This window comes from Sorex araneus, chromosome 4 (genome assembly GCF_027595985.1).
Source record: "Sorex araneus isolate mSorAra2 chromosome 4, mSorAra2.pri, whole genome shotgun sequence".
Classification (NCBI taxonomy): Eukaryota; Metazoa; Chordata; class Mammalia; order Eulipotyphla; family Soricidae; genus Sorex; species Sorex araneus.
The window spans coordinates 43,052,884-43,069,924 of NC_073305.1; the positions used below are offsets into that span (position 1 = coordinate 43,052,884).

Below are 17,041 nucleotides of genomic sequence, written 5' to 3' on the forward strand. Positions count from 1 at the left end.
GATCGTTTGAGATGGGAGATGTGTGCTGAAAGTAGATAAAGGACCAAACATGATAGCCTCTCAGTATCTGTATTGCAAACCACAATGCCCCAAAGTAGAGAGTACTGGGGAAATTCTCGGCCATGGAGTCAGGGGGAGGGTTAGAATACTGGGGATGTCGGTGGTGGAGAATGTGCACTGGTGGAGGGATGGGTGTTGATCATGGCATGACTGAAACTCAAACGTGAAAGCTTTGTGACTGCTGCAACTATCTCACGGTGATTCAATAACAAACAAACATAGGGAGGAAACTCAAACGGCAGAGGCAGCAGGAACTGGGAACTGGTCTTCAGTGGGAAGCTCCCTCATCCTGAGCGAGGGTGGGAAACACGGAGGGCAGCAGATACTCCGGGGCCCCTGATGTATGCGTGAAGCCTGCTATTGACAGTACTGTCAATCATGGTGCCTCAAAGAAAACTAGTTAAAAAAACAGCAACCCAGTGTGGACTACAAAGGAAACATTGACCCCTTTATGAATGACACCGAAAACGGGGAGAAGTCAGCCGGGAGCCAAGTGCGCGCCTCAGGGTGCTCCCCGGCTCAGGTCAGGGAGCACTTCCGCCCCTTGCAGCCCTCCCCCCAAGGTGGCGTATGTCACTCACATCAGTTCTCCAGAGCGCAGCAGGCAGATTTCGGCATCCTGCCCCAGATGCAAGTCTTCCGCATCCTCGGGCGTCAGCGAGTTGGACGTGGTATCCCTGGAATGGCACGGACGAGAGAACAGCCACTGAGCTCTTGGGTGGGGCAGAGTCCTGCAGCCAGCCTCAGCCACGCCCACAACACCCACAGCCACACCTGGGGAAGGCATGGGGGCTTGTCACCTCCACCCCCCGCCCCCTCAAAATCCAGGGCTCCAGGGAGAGTGCAGCCAGAAATAAGGGGACTGACAGCACCCGCCTTCTCACCAGGCTCTGGCCTCTCAGGGAACCCCCCCTCACCTCGGCTTGCAAGCGAGTCTCTGCCTGGCCAGTCTATGCCCTGGAAAGCGGGTAGGAACATGCACCTTCCTGTGGGGAGGAGGTGCGGGCATCAGTGGGCAGAGGTGCAGGAAAGACACATGCTTGAAGAGGTACGGGCGGGGGAGCAGAGAGACGTGGCAACCAACGGCAGGTGCCGGAGGCCAGGGGCACCCCACTGATTTGCAGGGGCCTGGACGGCACCTACGGAGGCCCCTGAGCTTATGACTTCCATGTGCCTATGGAGGCATTTGGTGAGTCTGGATCAAGCCAGTCCTGGCGCCACTCTGCCGGGGGCTGGCGGGGATCGGGGCAGCACTGGTGTCACCGTGTGTGGTGACAGCACTACTCTGGGAGCTGGTGATGGGGAAGGGGGAGGACTGTGCTGCCCAGGGGGGCGTGTTGCATCCACACGTTGCTGCTGTGTGTGATCCTCGGGGGCTAGATGGTCTCCCGTACTATAGCCCCAGGATGGGTGGCGCGACGTCTTGTGACCAGCGCTTCACACACAGTCTACACTTTGCTGTGGGTCTCATGACTACAGCCATGTGGCACCTGGGGTTCCCGCATGGCCCTGCCCTCGCTGGGCTTACTGCCTTGTGGCCACAGACTTAAGGCTACTTGCAAGACTTTTAATACACGGGGTGTGCGTTGCTAGTGTGCAAATGTGGGGAGTGGAGTAGAAGGAATGTGGGCGTGGTCGAGAGGAGGTCTGCGGACAGCTTCCACGTGGTGGGAGGCCCTGCGTGGAGGAGCCCCTCGGAGTGTGGGTAGGCGGGTCTGACCAGCGCCCGAGGCCGCTCACGGGCTTTCCCGACACAGAAGCCATCTCTGCCGCGAGGTCTGAAGTGCCAGCTGCGCGGAGAGGCTGGGCATGGCTTCACGCAGCAGCCTGTGCCTCATGCCCGTTTGCTGCCCGTCCCTGCAGCTGCTTCCTCTGCCCAAGGCTCCCAGAGGGCGCTGAGGGTGTGGGAATCTGGGGTCAGGGCCGGACTCGGGTACCCGCCAGCACTGCCTAGATAATCCGACCTGCATTAACATCCCCAATGGGAGGCTCCCCTTACCCCCCTGCCCACAGAGCACGCTGCCCATTGGGGACAGAGCCTGTGAGACTCCCCTAGGGGTGCTCCTGGAGCTGGCACTCACCCAGAGGACAGGGGAGGCAGAGTCAGTCCTGAGGGGAGTCACTGTTTGATTTGCAGAGAACTGTTTGATGGGGGCGGGGGAAGAGGTCCTTTGGGGTACTAGGTTCCACTGACTCAAAAGATTGCTCGTGTCCAAGGGTCCCTAGAAGAGTTTTTACAGAGCCCACAGAAAAGGCAGACCACCCTGGTGCCCGCGCGGGGCTTCCGCCCAGCACCCCAGGACTGTGCTCACAGCACCCTGCAGAGCCTGTGCCCCTCCCCAGCCCAGCCGCTCCTTCACAGGAGTCTTCCTGCTAGGCCCCCCAGGGCTCACCCCCGGGGCAGGTCATCACAGAATGCCTGCAAAGCAGCTCAAGAGACTATGCAGTCCAATCCCCCACCCCCGCCGAGAAAGCCAGGGAAACAGGGTCCCGGGCAGAGGATACAGGCCCGAGATCACTCAGGCCCGCCTTGGCTTTCATTTACTTTCATTCTTTCCCAAAGTGCCAGCATCATGAGAAAATGAAATAACCCTGAACATGTGGTGGGTTCAACTTTCCTATACTTGGGATAAGAGACACTCTTGCCAGTTCATTTGCTTTAGTGGTTCTTATTTCACATGAACAAGGGCATCAGTAATTGTCTCTTCCTTATTCGTCTCAGTATAATCCACAAATGGGATTCTGCATGGGATGATGCAGTTTTGGAGGTGACCTTCAAGAAAGCAAGAGTGAGTAAGCGAGCAAGCAAGCAAGTGAACAAGTGAGAGAGAGAGAGAGAGAGGAGGGGGGGAGAGAGGGAGAGACAGAGAGAGAGAGAAAGGGAGAGAGAGGAAGGGGGAAAGAGAGAGAGAGGTGCTTGCCAGAGGCAGGCTGGAGATGGGATGGGGGTTGATGGGAAAGAAATTGGGGACACTGTAAATTGGGAAATAAACACTGCATGACTGTAACCTAACCATGAACAGCTATGTAAGGGACAATCTCATAGTGATTCAATTACAAAAAAAAAAAAAAAGCCCTGCCTCCCTTACTCCCTTCCTTCCTTGGACTTATTCCTGGGTCTGCACTCCAGAATCACTCCTGGTGGTGCTTGAGGGACCGACCATACAAAACGGCGGGCACCAATTCTGGGTTGGCGCAAATATACTTCCCACTGTACTATCTCTCCAGCCCTGAGAGTTTGCTTTTCAAAGACATTAACAGACCATGAATCATGAACCCACCGAGTAGACAGCGAATCAATTTTTTCATAATCAACACAAAAGTAAGTAGAACAGAAATACGCACAGTGTTTTATGACGCTCTCTTCTTGACTCTGTCTCTGTGCAGTGGCAGTCTAAAGGAAAGTATTTCCTACCCGGGAAAGACCGATAGAGGGCACCCTTTCTCCGACCAGAGCCATTTCCTTTCTTGCTGTCTCAGAAAACTTCAAAAGCAAACACAATGCCAACAAGTGACCTTCCTCTTCCTTGGGCCGTGGGAGCCTTCTGCTAGCGAGGGGACCTTGGAGGGCTGATGACATGTCACCCTTTCCTGGAGAGCTTCTGCCCCTGGACCTGTCTTGTCTGAGGCATGCACATCTGTCTGGCCACTTGCTGGATCTTCTGGGGTGCTCATCTTGCACCTCTGGGCAGGTGCGGGGCACATACCAGAGAGCCTATCAAGAAACATCAGTGGCACCTCAGGGTACAGAGATGCAAAGGACCTAATTGAGGAACCTGGCCATTCCATAACCAAGAAAGAAATCAAGGGGGTGACCAGCAAACAAAGGGTTTGTTGAGGAAGCACCTGGCAGTGTGGCCCAGGGGTCAGGTCTCTACAGATGTGGGGAGAGGGGGGCCTGAGAGTGTGTGTGTGGGGGGAATGCCTCTAGCTTGATCTTTGCAGCTGGAGTCTAGAACACTCTGGAATCCTCTTATAAACTGAAATGTCTGCATTTAAGCCAGTCCTGCAGATGGCCTGGCGGGCAGACGGGCCGGGGAAGGGACCTTGAAAGGCCCATGGTGTGAGAGTTTCGCTGGTGAGTCTCTGGGGGGCTCATTTGCTCCTCAGTCCCACAAAACTGGGCTGTTTCCCCTGATAACGCGTGGCAGCCTCCACTGAGAGCAGCCCCGGTGCGCGGGGAAAGGCTGTGGCCTATACTGCTGGACTCCTAATGTGGTAGCTACTGGTGTGAGTGACCATTCCAGCTCAATTTCACGAACAGGAACGTACCGCTGGGGTCTTTGGTTCTGTGTGCCACGTGGGAAGATGCTCACAGGCAGCATGGACATGGGGCACGCCCGCGCATCACCCGAGAGGCCTCCTTGGGTTTGCTTTGAGCGCTCAGGGGCCACTCCTGGAAGGGACCGAAACCAGGCCTCCTCCGTGCAAAGCACTCAGTCGGCGCACTGAGCTCTCCAGCCCCACGCACAAATGCTTACTTCACTCTTAATGTCAATTCCTAGTAGGTTTGACATTCTTCTTCTTTCTCTGGTGGGAGGCTTTTGCTTTTGGCCACTGTCTTCCTTCTGACCCAGAAGTAAGTGAAGAAACACATTCTGGTATCTTGGCTTCTGGTTGTCCGCTAACTGTGGTCTGACTATGAAACAGGCAAACTTTCGAGCGCCTCCTGGGGCCGGCTCCCCGGCACCTCCCAACACGCCTCAGTCAGCACCCTGGCTGCGGTCTGGTGATGTCACTTCTCTGAGGCCCTCCCGGATCATGCACTGCAGCCCCTGTCACCGCCCCCCCCCCCCCCCCGCAATGCCCCTACACTTGGACTTTTTCTCAGCACCAGGTTCTGGAACTGACCAGAGACTCTCCTCCCTGGGCCCTAGAACTGACATTCTGGCGAGGACTCCAGCTGGAGACAGTCAGGGCTCAGGCGGGCGGAGCAGGCCCATAGCATGCCTTTGAGATGACCGCAGCCGGCAGCAGACTTGGCCTTCTTACCCTTCTGTCAGCTTTACTCAGAAAACTGGGTTTCCCCTTTTGGAAACCAGTATGGGCGATTCTCAAAAAATTAGAAACTGTGGGGCCGGAGCGACAGCACAGCGGGTAGGACGTTTGCCTTGCACGCGGCCGACCCGGGTTCGATCCCCGGCATCCCATATGGTCCCCCAAGCACTGCCAGGAGTAATTCTTGAGTGCAAAGCCAGGAGTAACCCCTGTGCATCGCTGGGTGTGACCCAAAAAGCACAAAAAAAAAAAAAATTAGAAACTGAGCTCCCATTCGACCCAGCACTACCACTTTTGGGAATATATCCCGGAGAGGCAAAAAAGTATAGTAGAAATGACATCTGCACCACTTGTGTATTCATTGCTGCACCATTTACAATAGCCAGAATCTGGAAAAAACCCGAGTGCCCGAAACAGATGACTGGTTAAAGAAACTTTGGTACGTCTACACAACGGAATATGACGCAGCTGTTAGAAAAGATGAAGTCATGAAATTTACATATAGGTGGATCAACATGGAAAGTATCATGTTAAGTGAAATGAGTCAGAAAGAGACAGACATAGAAAGATTGTATTCATTTGTGTAATATAAAGTAACAGAATAGGAGACTAACACCCAAAAATAGTAGAAATAAAGACCAGGAGGTTTGCCCCATGTCTTGGAAGCCGGCCTCCCATGCTGGGGGAAAAGACAGCTCAGATAGAGAAGGGAACACCAAGTAAAGGGTGTTTGGAGGACCCACTTGGGAGATGCGTGCCAAATGTAGACTACAGATTGAACACAATGGCCACTCAATGCCTCTACTGCAAACCACAACACCCAAAAGGAGAGAGAGAGAGAACAAAAGGCAATGCCCTGCCACAGAGGCGGGGTAGAAAGGTGGGGGATGGGGTGGAGGTGGTGGGAGGGATACTGGGATCATTGGTGGTGGAGAATGGGCACTGGTGAAGGGATGAGTACTCGATCATTATATGACTGGAACGCAAACACAAAAGTTTGTAAGTCTGTAACTGTATCTCACGGTGATTCACTATTAAAAAAAAAAAATCAAAACTGGGTTTCTAAGGGGAAACCCTTGCCCTTGAGAGGTTTAGGGGTTTGTTTCAAATAAAAAGTGATGGACCTGAGACCCCCAAGCTGGCCCATTTTCCTCTCAGTACAGTGGACGGAGTACCAGAGTGGCCCCCGTATCACGAGTGTCTCATCTCCTCCAACTCAGTCGCAGGCTGCCCACTGCAGGTCGATTTTGACAAACTCGGTGGTGGTCTCCCAATACACGCACTGCCCCTCCTCTTACGCACATGACGTGCACAGGCGTGCACAGAGCCACGGGGGCATCAGGAGTTGTCCTGCCAATCCCCCCGGAGGCTACAGGACAGCACGCTAGGAGAGAGGAGCAAGGCTGAGCGAGCAGATCCGCCAAGGCGTCGGCCACCCAAGTTCCACCTCATGGAGAGGTCCCAAGCAAGTAAGATCCGGGGAAGAGCCCATTTCTCAATTTGACATGTCCCAGTGCCAGCCCGGCTCACTCTCAAGAAGCCGACTTGCCCCGATAGATCTTTCGGAAGGAAGTTGCATTGGCTCCTCTCGCCTTCGGATCCGGTTGGGTCTGTTCATTGGCTAATTTCCTCTAGCTATCTTTCCATCTGTCTGCACAGCCTCTGGGCATCTGCTTTTCACAGTAACTGGTTGTACACAGTGAACAGTTTGAACTAGGCTACTGATAAAAGACTTGAAAATCCATGAGAAGTCGTCACATTTTTCCCCCCAAGGCCCCAGGGATAGCTCCACACTAAGAAAGCTCAGGACAGCGAGCCTGTCTTTGGAGTCAGACACGTAGTGAGCTAATCTTGATCATCTCTTACTACTCTGTCAGTGACTAGGATTATGTGATGGTATCTGGGAGCATCGAGGACAGGATCCTGGCTCCTAGGAGAGCTGAGTCTTAGTCCCTAGATCTTGGAGCTGTTCCCAATGCCTAAAACCCAGCCCTAAGGAGGAGCCACAGGTGAAGGCTTGGGGACTGGGGAGTGATGGGGGGAGCACATCAGTCCGAGGAGGAACCAGGCTGGATGGGAGTACAGCCTCAGAGAAGCAAGGCCTGGTGACTCCGCAAGAAAGAATCTGCTTCCAGGAAAGCAGAAACAGTGTCCTTGGAATCCTTCTCCACAGAGGAGAGCTACCGGGGCACGTAACTCATGCAGACACTGAATTCTCACCTCCCGAGGCGCTATCTGCCAGGAACGCCTGCTCTGAGGGCTCATGTTTGACTATGAACAGAACTGTAATGTTTTTACAGCTGCTCAACCTGTGGGGAGATCCCAGGAGTGGAGCGGGCAGCCTTGAGGACCCGCAGCACAGCAGACGAGTGCAACCTACAGGAACCCGGGAGTACAGGGGGCAGGTGAGCACAGCCTCCAGGAGCCCCGGAGACCAGGGGGCAGGCGAGCACAGCTGGCAGGAGCCCGCAGTCAGGTCGGCTTAGGAGGCAGCCCTGCAGCAGGCTCTCCAACAGAACGTCTGATCCATTGGTCCACTGATCCAGTGATCCACTGATCCAGAGACCCCAGAGACTCTGGCAATTAGCCACGTGGGGCTGTTATCTCTGCAGTGGTTCTCAGCGTTCCCTAAAGTCAAGATCAGACCTGCCTTACATGGCTGTGAGGGGGCTGGGGTCCCAGCTATGTTGGGACTGTCCACCCACATGCACTAACTCAGGCCAGAGATGCCCTCGGCCTTGATCAGGCCCCAGATTGCCCCAGAGACAATCCATGACTAGTGACCGAAATATAGGTCAGACACCAATGCCACCATGTCCAGTAGACTGCCAGAGCCAGCTATTTCAGTAGTACAGTACAGACCCCTGAGCCAGGTTCAGGGGAAGGGAAAAGTCCTCAGTGAGGAGGGGGGCTGTGGGGAGATTCAGAGCCACCAGTCCCTGTCTTTGGCCTGCCCCCGCCCCTCCAAATAGAGGAGGAGTCAGGTGACTCCTAACCTTTGATGATGGGATAAGCTTAGCGCTCATATTCACCCGCCAGGAGCTCTTCAAACACACTCATCAGAAACAAGGTCCACGTCACGGAGGGGCAGAGGCAGACCTCGGCGCGAGCAAGCTCCTGTCTGAAACAGAGTGCATCTCTGCTGGTAAGCCGTCTGCCTTCCTTTGATAGCTAAGGCAGGGGCTGACCCTGCGATGTTGGGGTTCTGACTCATACCTGCAGCATGCCACAGGGGCAGTCTACGCTTTGATGCCTGATGGTTCAAAACCCACTTCTTGTCATTTAGTGCCATGAGGGTTCAATGACTAATATGTGCCGATGACTTACGTGCCTCTGGGCACATAGTAAGCCTGGGTATGGTGGTGGCGCTGGTAGGGGGACAGTGAGGCTCCCCCAAGGAGAATGAGAGTCTAGTCACCGGCTGCATTTGTTCCCTTCCTAATCACTCCTTCCTCTCCGTGTCTTTAATTTCTTTCGCATGTCATAGGATAGGCTATTAGGCAAGACTATTGCTTACTTTCTTTTCTCAATTTAAGTAAATGTATCACTTTGGAGAAATGTTAAGGAGCAAGGGGCTTATTTCCCTTGATACAAGTTTGACTTAAGAACTCATTAGGAATTCTTAAACAAGGTTCCACTGGAGCGTGTCCTAGAAGGTTCAGCGGATCATGAACCTACAGAGCTATAGGCCGCTATTCTGCATTTCTGAGGAAAATGCCTACGGCTCTCCTGAGATTCTCAAAGGGGTTTGTGATAAAAAAAAAACATTAAGAACCATGATCACAGAAGGCTCAGAAACATGAATAGCTATAGATCATATTGCCTTCAATTCACTGTGCTAGTAACAGCCAATATAATTTGCATATAGAATAGAATTTGCATACAGGTTCTTATTTGCTATAAAAGTAAGATGGTCTGTTTCTGGGGTCTTAGAATTCTTAAAAATTTTCCAAAAACATGAGTGATAACAGCATTTCCAGATTCCCTCAATCGTGTCAAAGAGGAATGTTTTACTTTCAAATGAAGGGGGAATGGGTGAGTAACCTGTATTTATTTTGTATCGTATTTTGGGGAGTCCCCCAAGTGGTGCTCAGGGGACCCAGGGTTGACTGTCAGTGATCCACGGCCAGCAGGGTAGCAGGGCAGCGGGGCCAGCAAGGGGCAGCGTCCAGCCAAGGAGGTGAGGCTGCTCGTCTGACCTGCTTTGCGCTCACACCCCGCCCTGTGCTTACTGTGTGTACAAACACTTCTGAGGAACCAAAGTGGATCTACATTTCCCTACACAATTAAAAGTACTTTCTTTTTTGCTTTTTGGGTCACACCCAGCAATGCACAGGGGTCACTCCTGGCTCATGCACTCAGGAATCACCCCTGGCGGTGCTCAGGGGACCATATGGGATGCTGGGATTTGAACCCGGGTTGGCTGAGTGCAAGGCAAACACCCTACCCGCTGTGCTATCACTCCAGCCCCTAAAAGTACTTTCTAAGCTTAACAGTAATACTCTATTTTATGCCTGAGTAATAATTTCTTTCTTTGCCATTAACAACACTATTTCTAGGCTTATATATTTTCAATTTTCAGAAATCAAGACTTTATGGAAGATACAGAAGTTAGGGATTGTTTTACAGCTTGGGAAGGGAGCATCTAGCGTGTGTGTGTGTGTGTGTGTGTGTGTGTGTCACACCCAGCAGTGCTCAAGGCTTACTCCTGGCTCTGCACTCAAGGATCACCCCTGGCAGGCTCCAGGGACCATACAGGGTGCTGGGGTCAGCTATGTGCAAGGCAAATGCCCTACCTGCTGTTCTATTGCTCAGGCCCCACCTCTAGATTTTTTAAAGTCAATCTGCAAGCCTCATTATGCAGAGAACTGTGCCATCAAATTAGTTATCCAAGTCTACCAATGATAACAAGTGAATTGGTGTCATCCTTTGAGAAAAGAGGTAATGCTAGCATACAGATCCAGCCACCACGGTAACAGGACTAATTGAATAGGCAACTTAACCAATAATGGGAGATTTGACCTATTCTTCAGGAAAACAAAAAAAAGCCACAGCGATGGGGGGAAAGAATGTTTGTCCTCATGAGCAACAGTAACATCTAACATTGACATTTGACCAAGGAGCCCGAGGGCAGTGAGAGCGGTGGGAGTGATGTCTGCAGGCTGGCCTTACACTCCAGAGAGCCAACAGGCTGGTCTCGGAGCAGACACATCTCACTGGGTGGCCTCACCCCGGAGGTGAGGTCCTGCTCAGGAGAGGGTGCTGAGCCCCCAGGAAAGATGGGGTGCCAGAGCTCAGGCCGGCACTATTTCTTTATGCCCTTTGGCCCTGCTGAGGGCCAGACAGATGTCAGGGTGAGCTAACCCTTGATGTGAGAGCATCAGTACCTGTACTGCAAACCATAATGCCCAAAATGGGGGGGAGGGGGGAGAGGAGGTGGGGGAGGAGAGGAAAGAGAAAAGAGAGAAATAGGGAAAGAGAGAGGGGGAGAGGGAGAGAGAGAGGGAGAGGGAAAGGGGGGGAGGGAGAGGGTGTGTGTGTGTGTGTGTGTGTGTGTGTGTGTGTGTGTGTGTGTGTGAGAGAGAGAGAGAGAGAGAGAGAGAGAGAGAGAGAGAGAGAGAAGAAAAGTGCCTGCTATAGAGGTAGGCTGGGGAGGGGGCGGGAGGGAAACCGGGAGCATCAGTGATAGGAAATGCACACTGGTGAACAAACGGGTGATAGAACACTGTATAACTGAAACTGAATCACGAACAACTTGGTAACTGTGTATCGCACAGTGATTCAGTAATTTATTTATATATAAATAAATATAAATTGACTATATAAATACAGATTAAAATATATGTCATATATAAATATATATAGTAATAATTTTAAAAGAAGGGGCAGTGTTGAAGGGCTGGGAGCCCCAAGCAAGGCCGGGCAGGGATCTGATCTTAGCTCTCAGCCTCGCAGGAAGGCCGGTCCAGGCCTCACTGCAGAGGGCTGCCCTTCTCCTGGCCCATTCCTGTGGGCCGCCTCAGCTCTACACTGTTGACTGAAAGTTAAAAGTTTGGTTCCCTCCTGGGGAAACGAACCAAGAGGCCAGGAAACGAGGCCCTGAGAGTGGGATGGCGAACTGACGGCAGGCAGAGGGGAAGTTTGGGTCTTAGCAGGAGCAGCCCCATTCCTTGATCATAAAGCCAATTCTCCCAAAGTGCCTCGTGTCCCCCCTCTTTGAATTCTACGCAAATGGGGACAGGAAGAGGCGGGATGGACCCGAGGCCTTGGGAGAACACCGCTTCTCCCAGAGCGAGGGGCTGGCAGCGTGCGCAGCTGCCGTCAGCCGCAGAGATGAGGACAGGCCCTGCCTGCCCAAGACAGAGCAGGGCTACTCCCGCAGAAACCCACCTGCAGCAGACCTTTGTTCTCAAGACCATTTAGGGGAGGAGTTTTTGCACTGTGGGTTGAGCTGTCTTCCAGATGGGTAAGATTCTGGAGATTTTAGCCACAGCGAAAAGTCTCTCAACTTGTTAGAGCGATTTTCCCCCCCCAGAACTGTATCTGCACGGGCAGGTATGAAGCTCAACGGTGGGAGGTTTTGGGAGGAGACTATCTGCCCTCCCCGAGGGCTCTGGGACAGTGGGAAGACAGGGGGTGGGCGGTGCACCCTCAGTCCCAAACAGAACTCCTGTGTCTGACTCATAGGGGTGATCAGAACAGACGCCATGGCCGAAGAGGACTATGAAGACCCATTTTTCTTCAATACTTCGGATGACAGCGGCCAGGAGCATCAGGCCTTCCTGAACTTCAGAAAGATCTTCCTGCCCTGTACGTACGTGGTGGTGTTCCTCTGCGGCCTCGTGGGGAACTCCCTGGTGCTCATCATCTACGCTTTCTACCAGAAGCTGAAGAGCCCGACAGACATGTTCTTGATAAACCTGCCCCTGGCAGACCTGCTGTTCGTCTGTACTTTGCCCTTCTGGGCCTATGCGGGCTTCCACGAGTGGGTCTTTGGTAACATCTTGTGCAAACTCCTGTTAAGCATCTATACTCTGAACTTCTACACATCCATGCTCTCGCTCACCTGCATCACTGTGGACCGCTTCATGGCCGTGGTGAAGGCCACCAAGGCCTATACCCAGCAGACCAAGAGAATGACCTGTGGTAAGGCCACCTGCTTAGCCGTCTGGGCGATCGCCTTGCTGGTGTCTCTGCCTCAGATCATCTATGCCAAAGTCAGCCACACAGATAAGGGCTACTGTGGCGCTGATGAAGAAAGACTTTCCACCGTGGTCCTTGCCACCCAGATGACATTGGGCTTCTTCGTGCCGCTACTCACCATGATCATCTGCTACTCGGTCATCATCAAGACCCTGTGTCAGGCGCGGGGCTTCCACAGGCACAAGTCCCTCAAGATCATCTTCCTGGTGGTGGCTATGTTCCTGCTGACCCAAACGCCCTTCAACCTCGTGAAACTCATCGGCAGCACGAGCTGGGAGTACTCCACTATGGTCAGCTTCCACTATGCCATCACGGTGACGGAGTCCATCGCCTACCTGCGCGCCTGCCTTAACCCTGTGCTCTATGCTTTTGTCGGCCTGAAGTTTCGGAGGAACTTCTGCAAACTTCTCAAAGACATTGGCTGCCCTTACCTCAGGGTCTCAAGCCAATGGAAGTCCTCTGAGGACACGTCCCGCACTTCTGCCTCCCAAAACGCAGAAGCCACCAGCATGTTCCAGCTGTAGGCCTTTCTGAGATGGAGACGGACTTGCACGAACTATTCAGGAGTTTACGGGACCATGGCTGTCTCCTCTGGGTGTCATGACAAAGGCTTTGCTTACGGCTTGTGCACCTCATACAGAAGTAACTAATTGTGGAGCACCACCGATTCCTAGAAGAGAGGATCCACTGCCTGCCTTCCCAAGGAAGACAACGCTTTGATTGGTCCCAGGTGTGATCTGCACCTGCAAGAGGGAGCAGCTGCAATCTCCTCGTCCCTGGAGACTTCTAGCAGCACCCCATCTCACCCCCTCTTTGGCCCAGCAACGCACTCCCACATCAGTGGACACATGGCACCCAGAAGGGTGCCCACCACCTTCCTCTTTGGCTAACAGACTGTGAAGCTGCTGTTTCCACACTGGGTGAGAGACAAACCCTCTGCCGCGTCCTGATGATGTTCATCCCAGTGTGCTGCCACGAAAGACTCAAGGCCACTTGAGAGAAGCTTCTGCACAAGGCACAGAACACCACCCCCCCAAAGGCAGCAGTGGACCTGGCTTCACCTCCAGAAGGCTGTGCTGCACGTGCTCCAGGCGCTCCTGAGCGAGGTGCTCCTGCTGGTCTTCAGGACTTACGACGCCTACGTCCCCCTGGCTGTGTCGGCTGGGCCAGGCACGGGAGACCTGCGCTTCCTCTAGAAGAACACCAGGCCCCTGCAACCTGGCTTGGCGGATCCATGCCACTAGCCTGCGCAAGCTCCCTGACGTGGCAGGCGCCAGAGGTTTCTAGGTCACAGGTCAGGACCCCACTTACCTCTCTGTGCTTCCCCCAGCAACACACGCCTTGCTCTCTTCAGTGCATCCTGAGCTGACCCCTTAACCCTCATTCCCAAGGAAACCCAGAATGCAATTTTTTTAATTACTTTTTTTTTTTTTTTGCTTTTTGGGTCACACCCGGCAATGCACAGGGGTCATTCCTGGCTCTGCACTCAGGAATTACCCCTGGCGGTGCTCAGGGGACTATATGGGATGCTGGGATTCAAACCCGGGTTGGCCGCGTGCAAGGCAAACGCCCTACCCACTGTGCTATCGCTCCAGCCCAATTACTCTATTTTTTTTAGCCTGGCATCTTCCTTTCTTTTTTACTTCCTTCCTTTTTAAAAAAAATTGAATCACAATGAGATACACAATTACAAAGTTATTCATGGTTGGATTTCACTCCTATAATGTTCCAACACTCATCCCTTCACCAGTGTACATTTCTCCTCACTAATTTCCTCAATTTCCCTCAAACTGGTTCTTTCGCTATCCTAACTGCCTTTTGGCCCCCCAGACACTTGTGGCAAGTTTCCAACCACTGACCAGACACTCTGGATCTTGTTTTTCCTGGCCTTGAAATATTAATCTAATATTATTTTTTATGTCCATAAATGAGTGTATTCATTCTATAACTGTGTGTCTTCTTCTGACTCATTCCAAAACCCAAGTTACAATTAAAATGTCTGAGTTTTACTCAGTCACCAAAAAAAAAAAAAAAAAGAGAGAGAGAGAGAGAGAGGAAAATAAGAAGCAGCAGAAGCAACCAAATGTTACAGCTGGTGTTGGGTGCAGGAACATATTTTGTTCTCTCCTTCAACACCCAGGTGGGAGCTCCCCAGGAACGCTGGCACCATGGGAATGAATGATGTGGGACATGGAGGGCATCAGGCTCTTCCCTGGCACCAGGGCTGAAATCGGAGAGGGCTGACAATGCTGTTGATGACAAATAACGCTATGGGCTCCCAGGTTCAGGAGACGCTTTGAGCTCCTGGGGAGCAGGGGACATCAGCGCAGCCACACAAACAAGAGTAGCTGGCAACTAGCTCAGCCCCCCCTTTACCTAACAGAAATGACCAAGGTTACGCTTCTCCTTAGGGTCTGACTCATGCCTCTATTCTCTCTCTGGCTAATCTTTGGAGGACTGACACTGGCGAACACGAAATGGGCCCAAATCAGGATCAGCTGAGAATCTGAACGGTCCACAGGAAGCTAGAAAGCAGTTTTAGACTACATGACTGTAAAGCAGCATTTCTGAAATGGGTTCGCTCATTTAAAAACAGAATTATCCAACACCTCTCACCACCTCCCCTCACCTCCTCCCACACACTGGAAACACATATAATAAACTCACTGATATCATTTCTGTGACTAAGAAATAAAACTTTTAGATAACCTACTTCACCCTTTAAGGTTCTTTTATCCTTAGGTACATTCTGCTTTAGTGTGACATGTCTGAAATCTACCAGAGATAATGAAATGTAGACTCAGAACACAAGAAATAGGTTGAAATTCAAATTTTCAGGCCACTGCTCTGTCAAGGAAATGGAATGTACCCGTGATAATGACACTTTACTGTGGTTTTCAGCCTCCTGCCCAAAATGTGAGGGGTATTTGTTTGACTTCTGCCTTGTGGTCACAGAATGAGGCTGTTTTTTCAAATGTCAGATGCTTGTGCACAGTTACTTAATCCCTGTAATCAGTTCAGCAGGCTTCAAAGTTGCCTTTTTGTGATTCAATAATAAATAAATAAACATATTAATTAAAAACAAAAAACTTGACTTTGTGGCTCACTCCAGCTCAAAACCACTCACGGGATTTCAGAGAACCAACACAAGCAGGTGGGCAGAGTGTGCGGGTAAGTTGGCCAGAACCGGCTTCACAGCGTGGCTGTGAGAAACCAGGACAAACCCCCGCTCTGTCCCTCCCTCTTCCTGGCTGGAGAAGCAGGAACCAAACAGCACCCCGCAGAGGATCTGAGCTAAGACTAGCTGGGCTTGCAGTTCATGAGAGAAGGGCTCCAAGAGGTCGGCAGTCATTCCCTGTCTCTGGGAAGAATTAGCAAAGCATCGTGGAAGCCCCCCGCCACCCCCCGAGAGTCAGCAAGGCTCAGAGATGCTTGCCCTTTGCCCCGGGGAGATGCGCAGCGCGCCGCGTGCATGCTGGTCCTTCCCAGCACAGGACAGCAGGCCCGGGGCTCCTACCCACGTTTCATCCGTGTGTCGGACGCATCCTTGAGAGAGTAGCACTGCTGTGACGGGGCCATACGGCCCTTCGGGGTGTCAAACACCAGATCCACCCTCTTCTCAGGGGCTGACGCTGACCTCGGTGCCAGAGGGAGTGTTTCCTGCATCTCGCCTTGAGCATCCGGCTTGACACTGGCACTGCCAGGAGGGAGGCAGCTCCCCGGCCTCCCTAACTGTCCCAGCCCGAGAGACCGGGAAGGAGCGAGGAGCAGGGAGCCCGCCTGCTGTGGTGGCCTCCCCACATGGCCCCGTGGCAGAGGGCGTGAGCTGCGAAAGCGGCTGCCGGGGGGTCGGGGCCCTGAGCTCTGTGATGGCCCCACCTCTGTGCATCCGTGAACCAGCCACTCGGGCCTCCCTGGCCTGTTTCTCCATCCATACTACGAGCTCGTCAGAGCCCTCATGTGAGCAGAGCCTGGGAGCAGGGCCATGCTCTGGGACAATTACTGGGCAGCTGCAGGGCACCCCCGGGTTCTCGCCGACCAGGCGTCCATCTGGTGGTGCCAGTAAGAGGAGGGCAAACGCACGCTCGGCCGTGTCTACTCCAAGCCTGGCACAGCAGTGGTGCCTCCTTCTGCCTTGGCCCCACACACTCTGGGCCCGTCCCGCCACACTGGGGTGGAGAGACCAGCTGGCCAGACCTCTCTGGGGCAGACACCATCACTGCAGCAAACACGGGCAGCGCACCCGCGAAGTCCAAGGGGCTCTTTCATCTCTGCCCCTGTGAAGATCCAGTTCCCCCCTCAGACCTGCACTTCCTCTGCCCGGGGTCTCTGCCCATCCCGCCCCCTGATGTCAGCCCTGGGGAGGGGGCAGGACTCACTCTTTGCCGTTCCCCAGCACTTGGGGTCTGGTGTGTTAGTGACGGCCATGGGGTGGGGGGTGCTCCGTGGTCTTCAGTGTGGGAACATGGGGTGACTCTGGTTCCAGAGGCTCCCCGGGAGCCCGGGCCCAGGGATGCTGTGTGTGCATCTAGGTGGAGGGCACAGGGCTGGAGGAGAGAAGTGGACGGGGCCCCAGGGGGCGGTGGGAGCAGCAGACACAGTGTGTAGGGCCCAGAGCAGAGGGTTCGCTCGAGCTTCCTCTCCTAAGGGGCTCCAGAGGCTGTGCCCCCTCCTACGGGCCCCGCCTGCAAGGTCCACGGGAACGGCCCAGGCCCTCGGGTAGAGGGCCCGAGACTACGCCCCCACCTGCCTCCTTCAGGTGAGGAAACCAGTTCAAAGA

At 53.3% G+C, this 17,041-nt stretch overlaps 2 protein-coding genes across 3 annotated transcripts in view; one reads left to right on the plus strand and one right to left on the minus strand.

The window, feature by feature from the left end:
- FYCO1 (FYVE and coiled-coil domain autophagy adaptor 1) overlaps positions 1–17,041 on the minus strand; it is a 70,548-nt gene that overhangs the window by 13,299 nt on the left and 40,208 nt on the right. For both annotated transcript variants that reach the window (XM_055136331.1, XM_055136332.1), the window contains exon 15: positions 642–737. In XM_055136331.1, coding sequence (XP_054992306.1) covers positions 642–737 — 96 coding nt within the window. The remainder of the gene's footprint in view (positions 1–641; positions 738–17,041) is intronic.
- Positions 11,766–12,785, plus strand: CXCR6 (C-X-C motif chemokine receptor 6). Its single transcript, XM_004614521.2, has one exon. The coding sequence runs from the start codon at positions 11,766–11,768 to the stop codon at positions 12,783–12,785; it is 1,020 nt and encodes a 339-aa protein (XP_004614578.1).